Below are 27,997 nucleotides of genomic sequence, written 5' to 3'. Positions count from 1 at the left end.
TTACGCACAAAATGCCATGCTAATGGCCATTTCTTCTGCAATTTTATTAATGGGGGGCGATCAATAATCTAAATATATATATATATATATATATATATATATATATATATATATATATATCTCGAATTATTACAACATATGACCGATTGAATTGCTAACTGAAAGGGCAAAGGTTAAAAAGAAAAATAAAAAAAAGGAAGAAGAAGAGAAGAAAAACTGTACAGAAAGGACCTCGTTATGCTACATAAGCTAGGATACGCGACCATAATTCAATCTTATTATTATATCCGCTATTCAATAGTTTCTGCGCTTGGATTGATCTGGATGCTTTAATAAATGGTGGGGGGTTATTTTACCAGAAGGCAGAAGCTAGGCAGAAACGAAAGATCAATACCTACTTTTGGCTTGTCCCACCATTAACGCGTAAGAATTAATAATATCTTACACGGCACAAAAAAGGAAGTTGGATTGCAGATGCTAGCAGAGTTGCGCTCAATTCTTGATTAAACGAAGTTCCCAGTTTCCCTCACCATCAATTAGCCGTAATTCCGTGGAATGGAAAGGTATTAGGGCTGGACGCTGCAACATATATGATAGTGACATAAGCATAATGAGAAATAGAGAGGGGGAACATGAAGACATGCTTAATGTGGCATGATGAAAGGGAACACGAACATAATCATAATGTTAGTACAAGTCCCAAATAGATAATTCTCGTCTAGGCCCTTTATAAAAAAGTGGATCTTACTAAAAAAGTGTTTATTTATTTTTTATCTTTTTACAAAGGCCTGCACAGGGCTTGTTTATTTGGGACTTCTACAAATAATTTCTCCAATAGCCAAACTAGATCCACTTGTCAATTAGATCTTTGCTCAACAAACACGTAAATTGACTGGTGTCAGAATGGTCAGATAAAATGCATGGCTACTTGTTTTTTAATTCTTTGATATTCTTTTTAATAATAGATATATATATATATATATATATATATATATATATATATATATATATATTCACTAAAAATAACACAAAATATACACCAACTTATGAACGTAGCATATATACATGAAAAAAAAATGGAAGGGGCCAACTAATCAATAGATTCAATACGGGTGCATCACAAAAGTATAACAGTGTCCCAACTCCCAAGTGCATCTCTAACATTGTTAGAAAACTTACTTGCGAGGACGTAACAACAGTGATACCCAAATTCTTTGCAAGCCTATAAAGGTGTTCTTCAACATCAACACTCGTTGCGCTGCAATTTCAGAAAAGATAAACGTAAAACCAAGATATCAGATAACTGGCAAACATTTCTTTTAAGAAGTGTGTTCCGTAACATACTTGGTACATTCATCAAGGATGCCAAACTTGGGCTTGTGAAAGAATAGGCGTGCCTGGTATAAAAGAATATATCATGTCAAATAATAAAAATTGTTGGCAGTACTCATTTAAAAAAGTGACTTGTAAATATCTGACTCACCATGCCTAATCTCTGCTGTTCTCCAAGAGAAAGAGTGTCCTCCCAATTCAAGTTACCATCCCAACCACCTTCGTCTCTTTCCAAGAGATAATTTAATCGAACATTCTCCAAAATAGTTTTCAAGCGCGAATCCAGTATGTTCTTGGCGTCAGAAGTGTTTTGACCTGAATTTTCATAATAACAATCCTCAACCTAATAATGGCACGAAATAGACTAATGACACCACTGCTTAACTAGAAGAATACATACATATATGCGTGTGTGTGTGTGTGTATAGGTTGATGAGAATTAGAATGATGAATATCATTACTCATATATATATATATGCCATGTCTGGTTCACACGTATATGGGATAAAAGTTCGCTGATAGCAACTTCTTTGAATTTCTTGATGCAGAAAGAACAGACTTGAGCAACGTTAAAATCACCCACCATGCCACCATGAAGCAGTCACCTAGGGCAGGGCTCCGACTACAAATTTTATTGGAGTTGAAGTTGGGCTCCAACTTCAATCAGAGTGTCGGTGCCATATATATATATATATATATATAGAGAGAGAGAGAGAGAGAGAGAGAGCTCCGTTGGCCGCAGCCATCAAATGATGGCATAATCAATGCTGCTAAAGCCACCGTGATGATATGGAGCCTGTACATTCCAGTGAATGGTATACATGTACTCCTCGGGTTCATTTCTTCCTTCATAAGATGCTCCACAGAAACACAAAAGGAAATGGGACTGGGAAGAGAGTAGTAGAGGCCCGGTGTTGAAGAATGAAGAGGAGCTCGGATAAAGAGCGAGAGGCTAAAAACTAATTATATATATATGCACTGTTACCACTATATTCAAATTCCGTCAATGTAAAGGAACAAGCGGTCAGGATTGGATCTCGATACTAACATTCACCGTCCTTAAACCAAAAGTAAAAAAAAAAAAAGGAACAAAAAATGAAAAAAAAAAAAGGAAAGCTGACAATGATCTGAAAAGTGAAAACTCAAAAAAAGCTAACATCACTGCTCATGGGGCCCTCAAAAACAGCAAAAAACTGACTGATTTGAAAACTAAAAAATCTACAAGTCCATGACTCTCTCTACACCACCCCATGAAAGAAAAATGGAAAAAAATAAAAATAAATAAAGGACGGTGAATTGAAAATTGAACCCAAACATAAACATAAAAGCAAATAGAGAGACAGAAGACAGATGGACCGACAGACAGAGACACAGACAGACGTACTGAGTCAGACCCAAAAAATACAGTAAAAATAATATAGACCCCTCTTCTTTATTCGGAAAAGCAATAAACATCGCAGCAGAGATTAGTATTATTATTATTTTCAGTCAGAGTTGGAGCAAACATTGACTCCGACTCCAACATAAATTTTTGGAGCAACTCTGACTCCGATTTTTCCAGCTCCGCCGGAATCAGAATCGGAGCGGGCATTGGCCAGAGTCGGAACCGGCGGTAGTTTTGCCCATCCCTACAGTCACCCATAAAATGCTAAAGATGGAGCCTGATGAAGTTTGATTGGGAAACCACAGCAAAGTCAAGCAGCAGGATCCAATCAAACATTCAGTTTCATCTAGATGTCTCCAAACTAAGCACTCTTGCTGATATGTTTATGCCAAGAACTTGAGATATATTTTCATGCGGCAAGTCTGGGCAGGGTTTTCCAGACACATTCATGCTTTGGGATGGGCAAATCAATGAGACCCTGGAGGCCAATAATTTGACATCACTTCAAAAGATCGAATGTGCCACTGAAGCAAAGGGCACGTTATCATGATAGTACGAATCTACAACTCTGTAGGTCCCACAGGGTAAAATAAAAAATCTAGATAAATATGTGCAATTTCAGGTGGGCTGGGTAATGACCCAAAACGACAGATATAAAGCCTTTTTTTCTAAAACTTCCACAAGTATTTCATCAGGCCTACGGCCCACCGGTATTTCAGTCATGAAGTAGAAAACATAAGCACGTCAAACATTTCAACATATAAGAGAATGGAGACTTGCCTACCATGTAATTGCAACGACAATAAAAAAGATGTAAAGGACCCGCTAATCACATCTGTGTAGGAATCATAAGATGGAAAGTGCAGAGTATAACACAGGCATGCTAAACGAAGCAAGAAATTCACCTTTTCCATATAACTTCAATACCCTCAATTCTGCTTCTTCACAGGAGAGAGGATATATAATTTGATCCCTCAGTGTTCCTAAGCACGTATAAGGTCGCTGAGGAACATAAAAAATACCAGAACCAGATCCTGCCAATTCATCAATATGTTGGGATGGCTTAGTGAGTCTTCCGCTTACGACGGGCCATAGACCTCTAAGGACCCTGAAGACCGAGCTTTTCCCACTCCCGTTCGGACCTGAAACAATGCAAACTTGTCAGATCTATATTTACATAAGAAGATAAATAAAGGAACTTACTTCACTAACCAGTAACAAGCAGGCTTTCCCCGGGTACTATATCACATCTCAACTGCCTAGCCAACACTTTTTGTGATGGGGTAATGATATCCACCTCGGAGAAGGAGATGGTCTCTTCAGAGAAGATATCTCTCCTGTTTGATTCTGATCTAATATCAGATATTGAATTTGCTGCAACGCCAACAACTCAATTAGCATGAACATGTACGATGACTTGATTAAACAAAAAACAAGCAAGAACAATTGCTACCGATCTACAATAATTTCAATACTAACTAACCTATATACATCAAATAAGTCTAGTTCAACTAATCAATCTATTCGAAAAGAAAAACATCTTGACATGGAATTGGCTTACATTCAAAAGATTGAAGAGACTAAAACTAAACCTTAATTCCTGGAAAGCTCAGCAACTAATGTCAATATGTAGAGATATTTATGTGCTCCCTTCTAACAACCTCATAGCCTTTTCAAAGCGTTGGCCACACTGTAACCAGAATCATCATGTCCGACTGTCCCAACAATCTTATCTCATTGTCGGGAAAATTCATTCATATCAGGTGTATATCACAATTCTCTTGTTCAATTATGAAAAATCTAATATGAGATCCTAAACAAAATGAAAAGGGTATATGATGTGTTAAGACTTCTCTTATATTTATAATCCAGACTTAATTACTTGTGAGTACTTCATCCACAAGTAAACCATATATCAGCTTCCCTTCTTATTTTCTAATTCAAGTCCACATTGCTGGCACAAGTGAAGGAGCTACAAACAACCTGACAACTTGATCCCAGCATAAAATATATTACTTCGTCCCAACCAAGAGGGTCTTCCAGCCACTAAAGAATCACATAAATAACTCTTAACTAAATTAATTAGGATCCTCAAAGCTTCCAAAATCTTATAGCCTTTGTTTTTCAGTTTTCATCTTTTCCTGCTCATTGGCCTTGAGTCACAAGAAATTTGGACTAAGCTCTTTAAAATGGTCCAATAAAAATATTACTTAAAAGTCTAAAAGGAACAAAGAAAGGCATACCAGACTGTGCAGCATGTAGAAGCTCTTCCAGCTCAAAAATTCGGTTAATGCCACCAGAGAGCTCAAGAAATGTTTTATGCAATTCAAGGATGTCACCAAAAGCTAAAAAGCTTTGAGACACAACAGAAGCTAAGAAGCGCAATGCATGTGCCAGCTCACCTAGAAAAGATATTGTCATACATGTATATGAGAGAATTATAATAGCAAGCTAACAGAGCTTAAAATCATTGTTGGGATAATCATACCTTGAGTAGAAACCAATGCTCGGTCACCCTTGTGTTCCATGGCATATAACAAGCTCAACCCCCAAGTCACATTATGCGGGAGTTGCTTTGTGATAAAATCATCAAGTATGCCAAACAGCCATTTCCTTTTCAGAAGCGACATGGAGTGAGTCAGAAGCTCCCTGAATCTTGACTCAATCATCTGCTCAGTAATAAGATTGTATAGATCCACAGATCAATAGCTAATGCCAATTATTTCAAAAATATTGAGTGCATCACAAACAAATTTATTTGGCCATATTGAACCATGACGCCTATAGGAAAATTCTAATGACAAGTTTCATTACAGCAAATGAAAGACAAAAACAAGGTCTTAAGCCATTGTGGTTCAAATGAATCAATAGTAACCACATTCTTGAGAAGTGGCAGACAAGCATAGAAACTGCAGGCTGCTACAAGGAGCGGAATGATAACCCAGCATATGGGTAAGAAACAAACAGGAATAGCATAAAGAAAGTGCCATGTAAGGAAAACAACTGTAAATTAGGCAAATAAACATATTCATTGCCTCAAACAGAATGGGTTTGATGAACTTCAAGCTGATCTTCCATAGCATGAGAATGAAATTCATGTAGACATTATAATGGAAAAAAAAAATACATAACCAAGAAATTCTAAGATGTTAACAGATGATCCTTGAATGCAACTAACTTCAAGAAATATTTTGAGGCATATATGGTGTGGGTTTGTGGAAATCTATTCAGAATGGTTGGGGGGAATTTCTTAACCATGTTTCTTTTAAGGCAGGTGGAGGTCATAGGATTCAGTTTTGGCATGATCTTTGGCGTGGGGACATGGCTCGTGAGAATGCTTTCCCTTCTCTCTTTAGGATTGCAAGGGACCAAGAACCTACAGTGGCTGATTCTGTTATTTTTCTAATAATATCCCTCAATGGAATGTTGAGATTTATTAGCGATGTTAATGATTGGGAAGTGTCTGTTGTTTCTGATTTTTTCAGCAGGCTGTAAGATATGAAAATTGTGCAGGGAAGGGAGGACAGATTGCTGGGGAATCATGCTGGTAACTTCAGCTTCACTGTTAGTTCTTTCTACAAAGCACTGAATTGTCATTGTGGCAATCAATTCCCTTGGAAGTGCATTTGGAGATCCAAGGTGCCTAGTAAAGTGGCCTTTTTCCGCCGATTGGTGTCGATTGGGAAGATCTTGACTTCGGATAATTTGAGAAAGCGTGGTATTATCTACTTAGATTGGTGTTACTTGTGTTTAAAAGATGGTGAGTCTGTTGATCATTTATTTATGCATTGTGAGAAGGCCAAGACCTTTTGGGATGACATTTTCAGTAAGACAGGTATTGCTTGGGTGATGCTTAAGAGGGTGGTGGATCTATTGGCTTGTTGGAAAGCGTTTATGGGTAGCTGTCGCATTGCTGCTATTTGGAAGATGACTCCTCCATGCTTGATGTGGTGCTTATGGTTGGAAAGGAATGAGCGGTGTTTTGATGATAGAGAACATTCATTGGGAGAATTCAGAGAGTTTTTCTTTCAAACTTTAAGTCTTTGGGCAAAAGTTCTTGTATTGAACGGGGATAATCTTCATGATTTTCTTTTAGCTTTTTCTAGCTCCTAGCTTGTACTTAGGCATTTCTGCTTGTAACTTCCTGTCTAAATAAAGCTTCTTATCACTTATAAAATAAGTGTAAATAAGTTCGGGCAACCATTGACCAGAAGATTTGCAAGATATCAGGTATTACCAAGTACAGTGTCTCAAACTAGAATATATGTTTATCCTTTTTATCTTCAAATATTACTAACTTTGAATTTTCTTGATTTGCATGTCGTGGCGAAGGTTGTACCTCAGAAAGTCAGTAAGGCTAAGGTTCATATGTGTTATATCCTTTCGATCAAGCAACAAATTCTAAGGAAGGCCTTCATTGCCCTTTGAAACAAAATAATAATAATAACAATAATAATAATAATTAAAAAATAAAATACCGCTAAGGAAAGAGTGAAGGTTGCTGCTCTTATTCCCCTCTTAGTAATTTCTATAACTTAAAGTAATTACTTCTTTTCACTTGGTTACTCCAGTCGTCAACATTTAGGGTAATGGCTGACCATATTTCATGTCAAATTGCATACACCATGTCCATGTTCAAAGATCAAGGTCCAGAACTTTAAGTAACATCAATATCTATAATCAATGGAAAACAATTTAGCACCCATATAAAGAGAACATCATGAATTTCAGGTCACTTACAGCTTTTTCTCTAGCACCACCCCCAAAGAAAGCAACAGATTCAGCATGAGTACGCAATCTTTCATGCATGAACCTGATTTATGCATAATGTGTGAAGACAGGTTGATGTTAAAAGTAATATTGCCCAAGCATTAGTGACATAGTAAGGAGGAACCAACAAGACGTTACCTAAAGGTTCCTTCAAGTTGTTGCTCTTGACTTGCCAAATCACCAAAATCAGGAGCAACGGTTCTTAGAAAACCCAGACCCAGTAACATATAAACATACAATATGGCAACTCCCCTCTGACCTGTTAGCAGCTTCATTCTCCACGTGAACCTTGAAAATAGCAGACATTTACATGTATCAATGGAAAAGGCAAAATAGCAAGCGCTAATTGAACCTCTTATCAAGCTCCTACAAAGACCAAACCCCCGACACCATGATAAATAACTGAATGAATTACTCACCAGAGAATATCCACAGATGGCTTTACCATTCCCGTAACTAGTCCTGACAAATCAGTGGTCAACTTTTCCAGATCATGAGTTATTCTCTGATCTGCATCAATCTTTTTGCTTGACATGTGAAAGACCTACAAATATGCATTTCCAAATGAGTTTGGCTTTGATCCCAAATGTCTCATCAAAGAGCTTAAAAATAATCCAAATAGTATTTCGTGACCAGAACAATTTTAAAGAATAAACCCACCAAGATTTTGAATATGAAGAGCAGAAATTTTCCTATAAAGGTTCATTCGTAACATTAAAAAAATTGTAATATAACAATGGGGTAATATGGCAAAAAAAAAAAAAACAATGGGAGTGAATTCATAGACAAAAGAAATATAATGAGTCGGTCACAAACAAAAAAAAATTGATATGTTGGATAACAAAACAGATTAGAACTATCTAAATATCAAACATGCAGCACATAATTACCACAAGAAGAATTGTCCATATTTATCCATATCATAAGGGATTAAAAAAATTCTTTTTTTTGTGAACTATGACAGTGTCAGTTAATGAAAACAGTAAATGAAAATAAATTTCATTCCAAACACTGCAATGCCTATAGGGTTCATGCAAGATAGGCATGCCAAAAAATTGATTTTACATAACATAATATTTTTTTTATATAGGTGAATTCACACTTTAACATAAGTACCTTATAAAATGCATTATTTCTCAAATAGTTCTTCAATAAATGTTGAGTCAAACGGATCCTCCACCCAAGGGCCAGCCTGGCTTTCAAGTGCCTATAAAACAAACATAATCGAATTGATTGCTGCAAAATGAATGGCAACAAACTATCATGTAATTAACCTTGTCTTCATCATACCACCCAGATGGCTAAAAGGGCAAGGGATACAATCAACAGTTTTGCGATGTAGTAGAAAATTTATAGGAACACAGTTTATCTGAGGAGGTGGATCTTTATTCATCAGACATATCAGATGAACCATTACAAATGACCATGAGCATTCCCACCAATATGCGAGGCATGCAACATTAAGTCTGTAAGGATAACACGCAACTAGTATGATGAATTGAAGCAATAGAGATACCATATGGAACCCCACCCAAGAAAATTACCGCAGATGGAATATTACTAGACCTTTCTGGAGGAACAAAGTCTAAAACTCCGGATTTGACTACCCCACCCACCACTTACCATGTTAACCTCTGGAATTGCAAGCTCTAAAACTCATGAAGATGTGAATAAGCACATTTCCATTCTATTGTACCCAGCACTCAAACTGGTTTGAATTCAACACCATTTGACTGCCCACCCACCATTTACCATGTTAACCTCCAGAATTACAAGCTCCAAAACTCATGAAGATCTGAATAAGCACATTTCCATTCTATTGTACCCAGCACTCAAACTGGTTTATAAATGTACCGAATTCAACATAAAAATGTATTCCACTAGACAAATGAAATTACCTTAAAGAAGGTGCAATAAAAGAAGATGCAGCACTTTGAAGAACACTAACACCAATTAACCGAATAAAGGATTCCTTATCCTGCTCCAAAACATACTTCACAGTGGTTCCTGTGAATATTAAGGCACTTCAATAACAAGACAATATCCCTAAAATCATCAAATGCTACGGAAAAGAAAATACCATTCAGTGAGGCAATGCGATCTGAGATCCATGTTCTTGATACAACAAGCAAAGCAACTGCGAGGAATTGAGCTCCTTGTCTATCAAGTAATGTTGGTACCTGAAAACCAAGCATTTTGAACACCAATAAAAGAACTTTAGGAAACTTACAGCAATGGTCGAAAGAGATGCAATGAAAGACTGATAATGTATTAACAGAAAACATCAAGGTTTAATAAATGTTGAGGAAAGGACTAGACTGGATGTATTACGGATGGTGTCCATAACATGATATATATATTACACCAAAAAAGGTTTCCTCAATAGACCGGATGTATTACGAATAGTGTCCATAACACGATATATTACACCTAAAAATGGTAGGTGGTGTATGGGATCCCACAATGCTTGGGAAGGAGAAGTTCTTGCTCTTTATAACATAGTTTCTAATTCTGTTCCATTTTGGCCATCCCAGCTAGAATTTTCCGTTCTAGTGTAGTACCAGTACACTATACCTCCTTGTTCCGTTCCAATTTCTAGCCGGTTTTGGCCCGTTCCGGTCAAATTCCGACCATTCCGTCCAGAATTGGCATTTCAGGCCCTATTTCTTTCCAAACTGTTTTAATGGCAGTTTTGTAATTTTCTTGAGTTTGGATGGCACTTTTGTAAATTTTAAATCTAGATAGCATTTAATTAATTCTAAAATCTAAAGGTATTTATATAATTTTAAGTTTTTTGTAACTTTAAATATGTTTCCCTATTCTTTTTTTTTTTTTTTTAAATATCATTATTTTTAATAATTTCTCTGCCATTTTTTTTTTTTTTGTCTCAATTCAAGTTTGTGATTTTTTAATATTATATTTTGATACTAATATCTCCATTTTTTGAATGTTTTCAACAAATGCATTTTATAAATCTTCATTTCTTCTACATACACACACACACATACATGATGCACACTTACATATACAGGTATTTATTTTATCAGTTATTAGTTTATATATATAGTTAATCCTGAAACAGTACACCGGAACGCACTGGTTTCGAAATATTCCGCTCCAGTACTTAAACCAGAATAATCAACGGAACGGAATTTAAAACATTACTTTATAATGTTCCAATGGGTAAGAGATAAAATGAAATAGGCATAGCCCATGTACACATATGTACACATGAAGTATACATAAGAATACCTAAATACATTCTAAGAGTGACTAGTCCTTTTGGACTATAGGCCATGTGGCTTGAGTCTTCCATTGGGGCATGATATATGATATAAGAGCCTATCCAAACCAGAAATGTGGGATTGGAGTTGTACCACCTACAACGGACTGGCCCTGCGAGGACGTTGGAAATATAAGAGGGAGAGATTGTGATACCTCATTCTGATAATTGATAAGGATAATTGATAAGGGTAGGTAGTGTATGGGATCTCACATTACTTGGAAATGAGAAGTTTTTGCTCTTAAAAAATGTTATTCGTAAACATAAATCTCCAAATTTGAGATCATGAAAAGATTGAACCATGCATAAGGAGCAAAACTACTAAAAATATAATTTTTTTTTTTAATTTTTTATTGGCACCAGGTGTCCGGAATAGCATCCCGACTAATCCCGCGGGTGCATAGGATCTCAGTAAGGAGTTTCCCGCAAGTGCACCTCAGGAAATTCACGGGGAAAGTCCTCTAGTCCGATGGCTCCTAGAGATTGTTTGCACCCAAAAATATTTGAACCTTAGACCTAGAGGGAACATACCCCCAAGTCCAAAGCCTTTAACAATTGAGCCAACCCCTAGGGGTTATAAATAAATAAATAAACAAATAAAGCTAACTGAACTGAATAGATTCACCCACAAACCACGATAAGCAGCAAACAGAGATAAATATCAGCAACAGGATAAGGATATTTGTTCCAGGGGCACACAATCCTTTCTACTCATCCCCCGGACTTAGAAAAGAATCTCCTAACATCAAAACCACCAAAACTCTCACCATCAAGTAGTAGGCTGCAAAATTTTGTTTTGATAAGTAGAAAAAAATCTAGAGGTTAAAACATAAAGTCACAGACTGCCACTGATCTCATGGAATCTGTAGTGGTTCCTTGCAATGGAACATTCACTTTTCTTGGGCAGCACATGACAGGGAAGTGGATGCCTTCACAGCGTTTTTAAACCTATTGTACTCCTCAAGAATGGCTGCAGGAGGTGCAAACAAGATCCTTTGGCACCACTAAGAAAATGGGAAGTTCACTGTTGGATCGTTATGTCAGGTCCTCATCATCCAAGAAACTACTCCATTTCCTTGGAGGAACATTTGGGAGCTAAGGCCCCCTTGAAAGTAGCTTCTTTTTTGTCTGGAAAGCGACATTAGGAAATATCCTCACTATAGACAACATCAGGAAATTTTGGTTCATTCCCACGTATTTGGGCTATGCCTAGTTCTCATCAATAAAATTCTTATATACTGATCAGAAAAAAGGAAAATGCTGCTTTATTGTGATGGACTGGCACTGTATGTGCAAAGGAAGTGGAGAAACTGTGGATCATTTGCTATTACAACGTGGGGTAGCCAAGACCCTGTGGGACGATTTCTTTGCTTGAATGGGGTTAACATGGGTTATGCCTACAAGATTGGTGGGCTTCCTAGCAAATTAAAGGGACTTAAAATGGTAACCCACAAAATGCAGCAATATGGAAGATGGCTCACATATCTTTATTGTGGTGCATTCGAAGGGAGAGGAATGATAGAAGTTTTGAAGGTTGGGAGAGGAAAGTGGACGAGCTTAAAGTTTTCTTTCACAACAAGTTGTTCCTCTGGGCAAACACAATAGATTTTAATGGACAAGTGTCCATGAGTTCCTTGTGTCAGCTGTAAGTTCTAGTTAGGTGTTTCTCTTGTGTGCATTCCATGTACTAGGGCTATGCCTATATATTAAAAAAAAAAAAAAAAGTTGCAGACTACAGCCATTGTACATTGTCACACAAGTAAAAGTTGGGACAAGTATGTGAAGTTCTCAACCATTATAACTTGAAAATCATCAGGATGCAAAGTCTGCATAAATACCATGGGACTCGATATGGAGAACTTGGAAAGAGGAAAAATATGCAAATTTACTAGGCCATCTAGCCATCAGAGCACCCAAAATCAAGAGCTGGAACATGAGAAAATAACCCCAACTACGAAACTTAACCACGACACTAGTCCAGCACACTAATGTCATGCCAAGAAGATAAAATAAATAAGATATGAACAAAGGTGTCGCCAAATGAGAAGACACACCAGTATTTTGAACATAGCACCCACTCTCAGTGGCAAGACTCTTGGAGCCGCCTGGAGTTGTGGAAAAACTGGCAAGGGAACTGTTTTAACCACAGGAGGAGACTCAGCGATCACCTTGGTGATGTATGATTGTGCTTTGGAACTTGAGAGAGTAGAATTCTGGAGAACATTGATGAGAGTTGCATAAGTACAATGGTAAAAGAAAAAAAAACAACCATATCAGCAACTGAAATTTGAATTTTAACCTTTCCTGCTGCGGAAAATGCTTGTTGCACTACCAGTGCATCACTCTGGCGTTCGTTGTCAGAACTCTTCATCATGGTGATCTCTGCTTGGCTAAGGACTGGAGAATTCTCCCTGGAGTCACTGACAAATTTTGGTAAAATGTCTTAATCCTTAGCATAACTAACAAAAATATTGAAAATTAATGAACTTGAAATCTAACCTTTTATCATGAACACTCCAGCCTCCTTCACCATCCAAGGACAACACCACATCATGAAATGCAACTAGTGCTGGTCGATGAGATATAGTTATGCATGATGTCCCCATTGCTCTAACTTTAGCACAAAAGCGTTCCTCCATATCGGTAGTGACGGCACTCGTGCATTCATCAAGAATTGCAAATTTAGGCTTATGATAGAACAGTCTGGCCATCCCCAATCTCTGTTGCTCACCCAGAGATAGTTCATCTCCCCAGTTTATCTCTTTCTCAGGTGGGTAGCGCTCTAACAGGTACTCAAGGTCAACCTTAAAACAAAATACACAATTCCTACTCCATGAGACATGTTTAAACATCAAAGGGTGCTCAAAAGAGAGCAACAATAAAATTTACCTCTTATAAAAATTAAAATTAAAATTAAAAAAAAAAAAAATGAGACTAGAGAAAGGGTAAGATTGAAGATTTACATTTTTCAATAGTTCCACCATTCCACTAGGAGAGAGAGATTCAACCTCTTGATCCACAGTAAGAGGATAAATTAACTGATCCCTCAGCGTTCCCACAGCAGTGTATGGTCGCTGTGGCACATAGAAAATCTCCTTATTAAGATCAGAACCAACCCCAGGTTTCACGATGTGGCCAGATACTAGAGGCCAGAGGCCGCCTAAAACTCGGAAAAGTGAGCTCTTCCCACTACCATTTGGACCTTCAGCAGAAATTAATAAACATAATCACACACTGAGGTGGAATCTCAGAAAAAAGAAATAAACCTTTTAGACCCATTCATACTGAAACAGCATTTTTTTTTTTTTTTTTTACATTTTGATTTACAATTACATACACTCATGGAGGCAGGTATAACACCCAGAAAGCATTAATTGTAGACAACAAAAGGCAGTGACTGTGTTGACAAATGAGATAATAGTTATAATCCTCAGAAAGCATTAATTGTAAACAAGAAGAATAAGTGACTGTGTTAACAAATGAGATAATAGTTATAATCCCTTTTTTTTTACACTTAAAAGGGTGGTGGCTCAATGGTCCTTGGGTTACTCCCAGGTGGTTTGGCAAGTACTAGGTCCTGCATTCGAATCAACTTTCTCTTAAAAGAATCCATTCCTTTCAGGGGGGCAGGGGCATATCCCCCCGAACCCCCTCTGAATTGACTTGACTGCTTCGCAGATTGGTATTAGCTGCCCAAGTATTCATTGAAATACTTATCAAAAAAAAAGTATTCATTGAATTCCCTTGTAAGGCTAAGGTATAATCTATGGCTCAAACCTGACTTGAGGAAGTGCATGCAGTTCTTGCTGTCTAAAAGGCCCCTTCTGTCCAGTTCTCAATGGTTAGAGTGCTACTTTGGTCACCCCTAGGAAGGGAAGCCACCTCTGGCTGCCCCCTCCTACCCTTTTTATTCGATAACAAAAACTTACAATCCTTTTTAACGCAAGTTTTCAACAGCCATAAATGATGCTCTCTATGGGCTATCATCTAATCATAAACAATGCCTATAGACATTCACAAATGGGGATACTTAGTAGAATGTTTTTTTTGATAAGTAAAATGTAATATATTAATCAATGAATAGGCATAACGCCTGGTACAATGTATAGTTGTCCTATCTATGTAGGAGCAATGGAAATAAGAAAATCATGAAAGTCTAAGCCATTGAAATCAACTGCAATGGCCCAAGTACAAAGAGTTCTAGTAAAGAAAGCTTTCAATTCCTCCATCGATCTCTCTGTCCACGAACGTCTTTTCGTTGCGCTCTTGCCACAAACACCACATGATGCATATAGGGATCATCTTCCACACTGCTTTTATCTGTTGAATGCCTCTCAAATTTGTCCAACTAGCCAAAACCGCTACTACAGTCTTAGGCATAACCCAAGCCAAGTCAACTCTGCCAAGGACTTCATTCCATAACCCTCTCGCTATCTCACACTTTATTAAGAGATGATCCACAAATTCACCCCCCTTTCTACACATGCAACGCCAATCTGCGATGATTACCCTATGTTTCCTCAAATTATCAGTTGTGAGAATTTTACCAAAGGAAGCAATTCACACAAAGAACACTGCTTTGGGTGGCGCCTTATGTCTCCAAAGCTTTCTCCATGTAAATTGGATAGATGGCTCTTGGGTAAGGGTCTTATAAAAAGAAAGCACTGAAAAAGTATCTATGCCTGGAGGTGTCCGCCTTAGCCTATCCTGTGAGTTACATGGTTTACTAGCATACAAAAGGCTGTAAAAAGCTTCAAAACTGCTCATCTCACAGTCTTATGCAGCCCTACTGGAATTGATGTTCCATTGAATTTGCTTGCCTGATCTCCCCATAACATCCGCCACTGAAACATCTATGTCCCTTGCAACTCAAAATAGTGAAGGAAAATAGTCCTTTATCACAACATGATCACACCAAGCATCGTACCAAAACTTTATTCGGGTTCCCTCTCCTAGACAAAGTCCAGTATATCGAGAGAATACCTCCCACCCTTTTCTTATATGTTTCCACAAACCTACTCCATACGCACCTCTCACTTCTTTCGTACACCAACCCCCATAGGCCCCCATATTTGCTTTCGATCACCATCTTCCAAAGGGCTTCAGGTTCCTTATGATACCTCCACAACCATTTACCAAGTAACGCCCGATTAAAAGTTCTCATATTTCTAATACCCAAGCCGCCATTTGAGAGCGGGCTACAAACCTTCTCCCACTTAACAAGGTGAAATATGAATTCCTCCCCCATTCCACCCCACAAGAAATCCATTTGAAGATTCTCCAAGTGAAGCGCCACATTTGCTGGAATAGGAAATAAGGACAAAAAATTGATAGGTAGGTTAGAAAGAGTACTCTTGATTAGGGTAATCCTACCACCTTTTGACAAGTACATTCTCTTCCATCCTACCAGATGATGCTCCACTTTCTCAATAACTGGATCCCACAATGAAGCCGTTCTCGATGCCACTCCCAATGGAAGGCCCAAGTATGTCATAGGTAACAAGACAGTCTTACATCCCAGAATACTGGCCAACTGTCTGATACGGCGAACTCCTCCAATAGGCACCATCTCTGATTTTTCCAAGTTAACTTTCAGCCTGGGTGTTGCTTCAAAACAAAGAGAACAACCTTCAAAACTCAAACCTAGTTTGGATCTGCTTCACAGAAGAAAAGAGCATCATCTGCAAACAACAAATGAGAAATGTTAACAAGTCCCCTATCCGGAGAGCCAATCACAAAACCAGCCACCAAACCATTCGCAACCAGGGTCGAGGACATTCTGCTCAACGCCTCCATCACAATAATAAAGAGTAATGGGGACAACAGATCTCCTTGTCTTAAACCTCGTGTGCTACAAAAGAAACCAGTTGGGCTTCCGTTAATCAAGACGGAGAATTTCACCGTTGATATGCACCACTTAATCCACGAGCACCATCTCTCCCCAAAACTACATTTCCCCATAAGATCAAGAAGGAAATTCTAGTTGACATGGTCATATGCCTTTTCCATGTCTAGCTTGAACATAATCCCTAGATCGCCAGCTTTCAGGCGACTATCTATACTTTCATTTGCAAGAAGGACCTCATCTAGGATTTGGCTATCCTTTACAAATGCATTTTGGGGTTCTGAGAATAGCTTCTCCACTACCTCACTCAAACAATTCACTAACACCTTGGATATAATTTTGTATACCCCATTTATTAAGCCAATAAGCCGAAAATCTTTTACATCCTCAACCCCCGCCTTCTTCAATAGTAGTGCCAAAAAAGTAGCATTAAGGCTTTTTTCAAACTTCCCAGCCGAGTAAAACTCCTGGAACACCTTCATAAGATCATCTTTTAAAACAACCCAACACGTTTGAAAAAAACCCATTGAAAAACCATCAAGACCTGGAGCCTTGTCTTTAACCATTTTCCTCACAACTTCATAGACCTCCCTTTCCTCAAAAGGCCTCTCCAGACGACATACATCATTAATCTCAATGGAATCAAATCTACATAAGGCAATGTTTTGGTGATGTGGGATAGAAGAACAACTCCATACACTTCGTACTATTTTCCTATTAAGAAGCTTCAACTTTGTCTCCTATAAACAAACTATATCTACCTTCCACTCTCGGAACAAGTGTCTTATTTGAAAACGCTTACTGACCTCCTTCAACCCACGGACATTCCACGATACAATTTTTGGTTTCATTTGGGATATGCCTGCCCCTTCCCTTTAGTCCTGTCCCTGCTTGCATTAACCTTCGAGTTCATGGACCAAATTAACCTCCTCAACTCTCTCTGCTTTTTTGAGTCTGCTTTCCTATGTTGTTGGTGGCCCGATTCAATTACTGTAAGTAGAATCATAAACTGCTCCTCATAACCTTCGCACCCCATTCCCACTAAATGTTGAATATCCTTTACTGTGTTAAAGGCCCAATCTGAAACACTGGGTTGACCTGGAAACATGAAATTTAGAGGAACAGGCTCACCCACTTCAACCTAATCTGCAACCACCACTTGATCGAGAACTGCTTCCTCATCTGGCTGTACAAGGACTATACTCAAAGGCGTGCGAAATGTATCTTCAACCATTGAAATTTCATCCACATTGTTGAGATCTAAGCCAATCTGAAAAGGCCTCAGAAGCATTTCATCATCTGAAGAAACCAAATCCTCATTGTTCGAGTCCATTAAAAGCCTGTCATCCTTCGCCACCACCACAACAGTTTCCAAACTCTGCTTGGGAGGGTTGGCCGCCACCACGACAATCTCAACCCCTACCTCGTGTATCATCGACGCTGTTTGTCCCACCACCAGTGGAGAGGACCCTCCCAAACGACTCACGGGGTCTTTAGAGCAATATGACAACATTTTCCGACCACCCTACTCGTGCGGACCATCATTGGCGAGCACCACCGTCGGCATCAATGATTTCTGGGGGCCCTCCGACGACTCCCTCTGCACCGACGACTGTTGCGGTTGAGCAACCGCACCAATACCTCACGGCGCTGCACTGTTCGAAGCCCTAGGGCTTTCAGCAACGGGCATGGACTGAAGGGCCCTGGGCTAGGGACCCTGGACCGTGTGCTGCGGCCCATCACTCTAGCCCACCGGGGGCTTACTCCATCCAGCATTGACCTGGGGCTTGGGCTGAGGCCCATACTCCGGCCCAGGCACCTGTCTCCACACTTCGCGGGCTTCTCCCTTGCCCTTCCTCGTTTCCTCAAATGTGAGCCTCTGGGCTTGGCCTGGCCCCTTCCAGCCAAACTCCCCAACATCCTCTGCCTTATTCCGCCCGACCACCTTCTTAATCTCAGCCATCTCCCTCTGCAATTGCCATATTTGTCTATGGAAATCCTCCACCTTCCAGCCCACGTCTCTATCAACCTCCTTGACAGCGTCCGAGTGTCGTATGCCATGAGTGGCTCAAGGCCGATGTCTGTCAGTGTTTCCAGTGCCACCCCCCTTTTCGTCTTGGACCACAACATCCTTGTAAGACCTCGTCGCTTCCACCTTTCATGGCTGAGCACCTCCAGGCGTGGCGACCCTTCTTCTTCCTTCTTGAACGGACTCCCCTAGCGCATCCCTCATTCTCCTCCAACCTCTACCCCCTTCCCCTTTCGGAATAATAATGGAACTTTTCCTACCACCCTCCCAATACACAGACACCACCACAAAACAACCCCTGCCATTGGAGCACCTCTGTGCAAGGTAGCGCTGGTGTCCCTCCCTAATGGTACTGTAAACCTCCCGTTCCTCACCACTTAGACTTGCATCAAGTGCCTTTCTAAGCCACTGGATAGTGTTCTCTTCCACCCATAATTCCTGCTCATTCTTCCATCCTCTTTCAATAATACGAAGTTGCCTACCTTCCTTAACAAGGATGAACAGATTTGATTCAATCACAGGTTCTCTTAATAATCCCATTCAACTTATAAGGACGCTATGCCATTCCTCTTTAAATTATTACAGGTAAACGGCAAACAAAGACAAAAGTGTAAAATGGAAAAGCTCTTTGTAAGAGGACAGCCAATTTTTTGGTTTCAGACAAACATAATGATGCCCTACCTATGGAAGGGATTTATTGAACTAAATTTTCCCACATCACTTCATTGAACTGCTCATACCTTAAAGTGAATTTGATTGCATATCTGTTGCTTGGTTATAGTATTTTTCTTATTCTGCTGTCAAGCAGTAGCTTGTGTTCTGTACTTACTGGTTGCAAAAAATTCATTTATATCGTTAGTTTGCATTTCTTGGTTTTGGATTTGTTATTTCTGATTTTACTGCAAGCAGTAGTTTGTCTTCTTGTACTTATTGGCCGGGAAATTCCATTCAATAAAAAAGAGCAGGAATAAATAGTTGAGAACTCAAGCTTCTGCCCCCAAAATACAAGTACTTCCAATATGTGCAGCAAAACATTTGCACACCTTATAGATTCCAGAAGAAAGTATATTTGTGGATGCATCAGCCACCCATTAACAGCACAATATCTTTTTTTTTAATAAGTAATTCTTTATTGATAAGCTCAAAAGGCGCAACTCAAGTACACAGGAGACATTCAAGAAAGATACCTACCAAGAAGGTGAAAAAGATATATTAACAGCACAATATCGTCTGCAACAATATGGAAAACTTAAGACATTTCAATCTTGGAAAAGAGCTATCACAACCAAGTAGGTAGCAGAATTCTCAACCATGCAACTAGCATAGAACAAATTACCACCTTCCACACCCCTGGCATCATCAGCATCAGAATCATTGACATTAAAACCAAGACCACCATCCCCTAACACCCATTCATTAAACATTTTTTTATAGGTAAAAAACCCATTCATTAAACATAATCACCATTCAATATCATCAGCTCCAGCTTAAATGATATCTCCATATGCCGACCACTCTACCATCTTAAAACCACAGCCGGCACCAGTGTTAGCTCAAACATGCCACCACAGGAACCATAGCATCAGAGGATAGCATTGATGCTACCTTGCCTCCACCATCACTCCCAGCTACGTCATCCCCACGCCATGCCAAATCAAATAATCCCCCAGTTCTGCCACACCACCTCTGTATTGTACAGAACCGCCTAGCTAGCTTGTGTGGTCACTAGATTTAAAAAACACAACATTTTACAAACCATAACCTACCAATACTCAGAAGACCATGCCAAATTGACCTCTTAGTTTTGAAAATATATACTAAGAACTGTTACATTGAGAACTTTCCATCATTTAGAATCAAATTTTTAAATATATATATGCGCACATAAAATTCATAGAATAATACTCAACAGGCAAGGACACACGAAGCAAAGAAAAAATCCAATGAAATTCACCAAATAAAGATACTCTTTAAGGTACCTGTGATCAAAAGATTAGATCCTGATTCAACCCTAAGAGTCAAATTATCCACCAAGACATTTTCAGAGGGGGTAACAACCTGGAAGACACTTACTATGAGAACATAGAAACACAAAAAATGAGAAAAAAGACTCAGGTAGATAATTGATAAATTTCACAAACCTTGACATCAGCAAATTCAATGTAATTAGCTTCACTAATATAGTTGGAGCTCCCATCTCTCTGCAGAGAAGATCTATCGTTAACTGCACTTAGCTCTCTTGATATGCTGATTAACTCATGAATGCGGTCAGCATAACCACTGTAAACATAGAGAACAACCTCAGAATTTTTTTCAAGATGTCACAAGGATTTAGTGATATAAATGGCACACAAAAGACCTGTAATACTGCAGTTAGAATGATACTTAATAATTATAATAAAATGCCTCATTTATGTTTTGCTAGTGCTGTAAAGATCGGATTGTATAATACCTGAGACGATTAAGTCGCCTTGAACTTATAGAAAGAGTCCCAAGAGACTGAAATAGTGAGATTATAACACTAGTATGATATCTTAAATTGCTCAACATCTCTGCACGACCTATGGTTGAAGTGTCAGGTCGTAGATGGCCAGAAAAGAAGGGCTCAATAATCAAGATAACAGCAACAGTAGCCCCAAGATACTTCAGCAAGAAGTCCTGAATCATGCCAAACCACCAATGATCATGAAGGACAACACGCATATGCCTAACCAGGGTTTTAAACTTTTGCTGAATGTAAGATTCTTCTCTCCTTTCGCCACCATAAAATGCTATGCTTTCTGCATGTGTCCTTAATCGTGAATGAAGTTGCCTATAATCTCCTTCCAATTGTTGTTCTTTGGACATAAGTTTCCCAAAAGAAGGAGAAAAGTTTCTGATCATGGCCCCTGCTCCAGCTACATAGGCCTGGGAAAAAAACGTAGAAGGTTGAGGTTGCATACCATTAACTTAATAACTATTACAGTAATCTACACTATCAGAAGATAGTATGCAAAACAACCGTACCATAACATCTAAAACTGAAAGATTTTACAGATTAGTAGTACAGACAACAGTTTGAAATTACCAATATCCAAAACACATATTTAGGGCTGGCATAAGAACACAGGCGCCAAGTATAGAGCAGACCATCAGTCACTGCGGTTAGATCATCCTGTACAAGTTCACTCAACTCCGAACAGAACCTAGGTACATCACTTGCAATTCGTTGTTCAGGATTATTAATCCGTCCATCGACATGTGATATTTTGTAATATGCCATATTCTGAAAAAAAAAAAAAAGATTAATGAGCAATAAATAGAGCGCATGGTTAGAACAGGCAAAACATCATCATGCATTCATTAGGCAACTCAAATTATTAGAAATTGCTTTTTCTTGTGTTAACAGTGAAAAAAATGGAGAAAATTAGAGCTAGGGTGGGATGTGTGCATGGTATATGTTGGACCCTTGCAGAAAGACACAAGTTTGTAGTGAAATCATATTTTCAGGTTTAACCTGTTTCCTTGGAAGAGTATCTAGAGAGTGCAGGCTCTTCAAGAGAGGCATCTTGTGTGGAAGAAAACTTTGGGAAAATTTTTGAAGCTGGATAACTTGAGGAAGTGGAACATCATTGTGGTGAATTGGTGTTGTGTGAGAAGTGGTAGGTAGTCCATCGATCACCTTCTTCATTGTGAAGTTGCAAGGAAATTTACAAAGTTTCCTCTTTATGTTATTTGGTGTTGATTTGGGTTATGCCAAGACAGGTGCAAGAGTTGGTGAGTTGGGTGGACAGGAGGGGCGTCATAACATTGTGGAAGTTTTGAGGTTGGCTCCTTAATGTTTGATGTGGTGTATTTGGAGAGATTGGAATGCATGAGCCTTTGAAGATAGAGCAACTTCAGTGGTTGAGCTGAAAAAGAATGTTTTGAACTCCCACACATGGATAGCAGCCCATGATAGTTTTTTTCTAGATTTTCTGAATTTTTTTTTTAACCACTCTTCTTTCTCTGCTGAACAGGGGTGTCTTCTTGGAAACTTTCTGTGTACTAAGGTTGTGTCCCTCTATGCTTTTCTAATGATAATAAATTGCTTATTAAAAAATCACAAAAATGTTACACCTAAAAATTGCACAAGATCTTAACTACTGTGAAAAAATCCCCTTGATACAGCAATCTTGCACACAAAATGGTGACCATGGGTACCTCAAAATAATGAGCATGGATAAGTCTCGTCAATATTTTTCTGAATCGCAGACTTAAGGTCCCTGTAATGTAATTTGAAGTTGAATGCATGGCTGAAAGAAGGAAACACAATAGAATATTTTCTGAAATCAACCGGAAAAATAATGGTACACGTCGAAGAAAAGCAGCACGAAATAAAAATCCTTGTACTTTTGCCAGCCTGTTGCCCAAAGCAGTTCGGAAAACCTGAAACAGTGGAAGAATGGTTATTAACAGAAAGCTACAAGAACCAGTCTTGGTCAAAGTTTTTTTTTTTTTTTTTTAAGTGACATCGGTTGTCCGAGAACACACTCTTGGTCAAAGTTTTGTCCATTACTTATAAGTAAACAATTGAAATTCTAAAATAAGTTCTGTGATGCATATAACTTAAGTTTTAAAAGTTCTCTTTTTCCCTTCTCTAAGATACTGATACAGACATGCCTACCTAGTTAGGGCATTAGACTAGTGTAACTGGCTTTTCCATTCTTTGATCAATATATTTATTTATTCATCAAAAGATACTGAGACAGACGATGTATTAAATCCTTCATTTTAACCTCTACCCAGACAAATATCCAAAGTTTAATATAATGAAAATGAGGAAACCCCAGAGAACATTAAAATTTTTTATTCTTTCATGCAAAGTAGTGACATGTTGCTGCGTGTTCAAAACCTGTTATATCCCTCACAGAATGGCTTGTCTTCTCACTTCAAATAATCATGATAACAACCGCCATCATAATTGATTTTTGGGAAGAAATTATTAATATATCAACAATCTAACAAGCTGTATTTGATCTTTATCCATTATCCATCAATTAAGAAAAAAAATTAATTATTTTTAATTTCTACGTTGGAGAGAAACTGACTAATCCAAAAAGAAAAAACAGAGAGAGAGAGAGAGAGAGAGAGAGAGAGAGAGAGAGAGCAATTCAAACTCGATAAATTGCTTATTATCTTAGATAGTCACAAAAGTAAAATTAGATACAAGCAGATTCCTTTTAGTTTAAATATTAAAAAGTCTCCGGCCATAAAGCACAAGTGCAAGGATTCAAGTCTTGAGAGCAGCTATTTCATGCAAAAATTTGAAGGGTAGGACCATATCCAAGCCATCCTTGGAAGAGTTTAGGAGTCTTTTTTGAAAGACTTTATTTATGTGGGCCATTGCTTCAGATTTGAATGGTCTCAGCTTCCATCACTTCCTTGTAACTGTTTCTAGTTCCTAAATAGGTGTATTCACATGTATACTTCCAGTATACCTGGGCTATGCCTACTTTCATATCAATAAAATATCTTATTATTTATCAAAAAATAGATTGCACTATAGTAGAACAAACATTTGGGTAATGACCCTTATTTGAATGCTCATGGCTTGCAGTGGTTTGCACTAATATTTACAAGAGAAAACAGGAAATAACAACAAAATCTTATCAAATCCCACATCTCAAATCTACACAAAAGAGGCTTACCACTATAGCTGCTAAAGCTAAGAGGTCCCTCGTACCCATTTTTCCCATCTCAGACAGTAGAACTCCAGCAAGGACTTGAAGTGACTTCAATGCTCCTTTCTTTTGGGTTGTTTTCTTTACATTCTTATCCTGAACCACTTCTGAATTTTTATTAGTATCATCAACCCCATTATGATGACTGAAAGAGTCAGGCTTTCTACAGCTGAACCGTGATTGCACATAAGCAGCAGTTCCTCCAGCAACTAAGATACCAGTGGCAAGAAGTAGAGTTTTCCTGTTTGAGAACAATAATAATAACATAAGCTGCAATGCAAAGAGCAGAAGCAGGGAGATGTGCACATTGTAGTAAACTGAAAACAAATCCATCACCCATCTCAGATCCAGTTATTTGAAAGAAAATAAAAGTGCAGCATTGTGTCTACTAAGAAAAGGGGATGAATAAATGCACAGCATTTCCAGCTATATTTATATTCCTTATTAGTTCTTTAGTATTATTTTCTTTTATGGATAAAATAATTTTTTACTGAAATAAGTAAAGAGTCATAGCCCAAGTACATAGGATGTATACAACTAAGAACACCTACTTCCAAGTTAGGAGCTAGAAAGTGACACAAAAATGTCATTAAAGCAGGGTCTGTTGAAAACACTAGCAGAAGCCCAAAGAATAAAATATGGAAAGAAACTTCTACGCTAATCTAGATAGCGCTATTTTCAAAGCTCCAGTCATTCCAAGCCAAATATACCACGAGACATAAAGGAATCATTCTCCATATATTAGCAATATGGGAATTGCCCTGAAGCCCTTTCCAAACAGCAAACAAGTCCACCAGCTATTCGTTATCTACTACAGGCCCTCATTGTAAGCAGAAATCACTTCCATTATTTCAGGGATTATTTTTTATAAGTAAATAAGCTTTATTAATAAGCAAAATAGGCACTATCCAAGGACAAGGGAACAATACACCAAATAAACCTAAATAGAGGAAATAAAGGCCTTGGTGGTTTGCTTCCTCCAGGTCTAAAGTTCCAATCCTCTTGAGTTCAAACAATTTCTAGGGGCCTTGGGACTAGGGGAACTTCCCCTTAAATTACCCGAGGTGCACTTGTAGGAAACTCCTTGAGGAAGCCCTGTGCACCCCGAGATTAGTCGGGATTTTGTTCGTGAGCACCCAATCCCAATCAAAATAAAAAAATCCAGGGACCTAAAGCTAGAGAAACGTAAGTGGGTGCAGCCATATTCAACATAAAAAAGCAGTACTGTAACCACCATGTTTCTAAACACTTTAAACATTGAGTGACTATAAAAATCTTTATTAGTAATCATTTCAATGAAATAAACTTCAATTGACCAAATAAACTTCCCCTTGAATTACCTTAAGGTACCAAATAAACCTAAACTAGATTCTCCCACAGCTTCTGACCCAGGTGCCGTTGATTTTCATAGAGAGAGGCCAGCATATAGTCTAAACTGAACGCAATCCAGACCTACTCCAATATAACCTAAATATAATTTGAATGGACTGTGATTTTAATGAATATTGACTAGCCAATTAATTAGGCTTATTTATTGCACATTAAACAACCAATTTCGTATATATCAAAATTGAACGTTTTAATAGACTACAATGTTACTAATCATGGCAATGGGAATAAAGCACAAATGCAAGAACCAAATCTATCAAACAGACAACCCAATTTTATTTGGTTTTTCTGAACAGGTAGCAAGATTGAGTATCAGTAGAAGCATGCATATAAGGAAGTTAATACCTCCTTGAAGCCAAAAAACTTCGACCATGCTCGGTTAATTGCAAAAGTTGAAGAGAAGGCATGGCTCAAAATCAACCTTCCCCTATCAACAAATATCAGCAACTATGGTGCTTCCTCTTATCTCTAGGAGCCAAAAATTCTTCAAAACATCAAAAGCAAGTGACTATGATAATCTGCAGTAAAAAATAAGAGAGATCAATGCATTAAGATTGTGAGCTCTACATACCAACACCATCAAAGTGGTAGCATGAAAATAAAATTCAGAGAGACATATTTTAAAGGAAATTATATTTTATTTTGCATCACTCATGAAATTTGGTGCTACCCTTAACCTTATATATATATATGACAGTTAAAACAATCATAAATCTACATAGGATCACAGTAACTGTAAAAGTGCAGATTCACCTTTCCTTTTAAATTTATCACTAATTCTTGGACCAGCATTCTACTTCAGGCCCTATAACTATGCTTTGAATTCCAACCATGGAACTTAAAAGAAAAAAAGCATTTTCAATATACCTTTTTTATTGCTTATTTTCAAATTTCGACGGGCCTAAAATGAGTTAAGACACAACATGGCTACATTTTTCAATATGTTTCATGATGCGTTGCCTAAATTAGAAATCTACACAATTCCTCACATACTCCTAGCGATTAGACAGCGCCCAAAGAGACTTTCCCAGGATGTTTTGCCCAAATTAGAAAACCCAAGCAATTCCTTAAATGTGCCTAGAGATAAGTCAAGTGCTCAAAGAGCCTAAACCTTATTGAGGAGAAAAATGCTATAAATACTGGACTTAAAATCAGATCATGATGAACTACATGTAAGTTGTAGTGCATTTATATCACCGTCCGATAATCATCTATATCAAGGTTTGCATAAAATCAGATTAACCATTCATGCAATCTAGTTCTTTTTTTTCTCCCTCCCTCCCTCCCTCCCTCCGTCTGTTGAATCTAGTTCTTATTTTTCCCCTCTTCGCTTTTAGAAGCGAATTTCAAGTTGAATGTCTTGTTACTAGATTTTTCCTTTTCCATTTTTTTTTTTTTTTTTTTTTTGTGTGTATGTACATGTTTCTTGAATATTCATTGTTAATTAAGCTGGGCGTCGCACGGCCATGCCTAGCATATAACATATCCAAGATCAAGAATCCCTTCAACAATACCAGACACCTAGCAGATATAATTTCAACAATATAAATTTCTACAAAAAAACATAGGAATTCAATACCCATAGTCCATAGGAATTTGAAGTTCCAGAGAAGTATTCCCGGTACCTCACAATTCATCGGCAAGAAACAGAAACGCCGCCATAAGAAATGGAGCTCCTTCTTCTCTTCTATCTAACTCTCATCTACCAGTCGAAGCCAAACGTCCGAGACACTAAATCAAGCGGACAAGGAGACCTTTCGGATCGAAAACCCTAGGATTTCCCAATCCACCAGAAGCTTTGAATAGCTGGTAAAGAACCGGACCGGGCCGATATCCGAATCGAAGAGCGGAAGACGATAGAAAGAGTAACTTCTACTGCGACGGTCAACTACATCGATTTTTCTAGCAATGATAGCGGGCGATGACAAAACGAAGCGAGGCGAAGGAGCTCTTCTTCCAGCAAAATTTTCGGTCCCTCGCACACCGGGCAATATTTATTTTATTCTGTTCTGCTTCTGCTTATATAAATGCATATGCATTAGGGGATAGGCTATGATTCTCAAAGGACATGGCAACAATCTCTCTTTGTACTTTTTATCTCCTTGGGACACGCTCCATTGCGAAGAAAATTAATGCTACTACTCACCTATGCCTACTTATCAATCCCTTCAATCTAACCGTGAGCCATTAGCTTTAGCCTTTTAGCCTTTTAGCCTTTTGATCTTATCTTGGCTCAAATTTCGAGTGAATTTTAGTTTGTATT

General features: G+C 38.2%; 1 protein-coding gene across 2 annotated transcripts; it reads right to left on the bottom strand.

Annotated features, from left to right (window-relative positions):
* Positions 1 to 27,994, bottom strand: LOC122303614 (ABC transporter D family member 1-like). Of its 2 annotated transcripts, none has more exons than XM_043115459.1 (26): positions 27,360 to 27,994; positions 26,080 to 26,252; positions 24,313 to 24,586; positions 22,826 to 23,050; positions 21,711 to 21,908; positions 21,096 to 21,550; positions 20,785 to 20,923; positions 20,623 to 20,701; positions 13,733 to 13,971; positions 13,269 to 13,573; positions 13,069 to 13,180; positions 12,824 to 12,982; positions 9,567 to 9,666; positions 9,385 to 9,493; positions 8,603 to 8,693; positions 7,906 to 8,030; positions 7,625 to 7,774; positions 7,457 to 7,529; positions 5,205 to 5,385; positions 4,960 to 5,118; positions 3,929 to 4,090; positions 3,622 to 3,858; positions 1,484 to 1,647; positions 1,345 to 1,397; positions 1,180 to 1,258; positions 1 to 579 (listed from the first exon to the last, which is right to left on the bottom strand). In XM_043115459.1, the coding sequence occupies exons 2-26, from the start codon at positions 26,139 to 26,141 to the stop codon at positions 493 to 495; spliced, it is 4,017 nt and encodes a 1,338-aa protein (XP_042971393.1). In that variant the 5' UTR covers positions 26,142 to 26,252; positions 27,360 to 27,994; the 3' UTR covers positions 1 to 492. The 2 variants fall into 2 exon arrangements, with proteins under 2 accessions (XP_042971393.1, XP_042971392.1); XM_043115458.1 differs by having other exon boundaries at positions 13,069 to 13,189; positions 27,360 to 27,993.
* Positions 27,995 to 27,997: the final 3 nt, after the last annotated feature.

This window comes from Carya illinoinensis, chromosome 3 (genome assembly GCF_018687715.1).
Source record: "Carya illinoinensis cultivar Pawnee chromosome 3, C.illinoinensisPawnee_v1, whole genome shotgun sequence".
Taxonomy (NCBI): domain Eukaryota; kingdom Viridiplantae; phylum Streptophyta; class Magnoliopsida; order Fagales; family Juglandaceae; genus Carya; species Carya illinoinensis.
The sequence above is the reverse complement of the archived record's forward strand: the minus strand, read 5'-3'. Positions and strand labels throughout refer to the sequence as shown.

What these genes read in the sequence shown, in the direction of transcription:
- LOC122303614 (XM_043115458.1), bottom strand. Translation starts at nt 26,141, where the DNA reads ATGCCTTCTCTTCAACTTTTGCAATTAACCGAGCATGGTCGAAGTTTT. An exon ending in TGGTGGAACTATTGAAAAAT is followed by an intron (nt 13,574 to 13,732) that starts GTAAATCTTCAA and finishes TTTTGTTTTAAG; the next exon opens with GTTGACCTTGAGTACCTGTT. An exon ending in GAAATAATGCATTTTATAAG is followed by an intron (nt 8,031 to 8,602) that starts GTACTTATGTTA and finishes GCATATTTGTAG; the next exon opens with GTCTTTCACATGTCAAGCAA.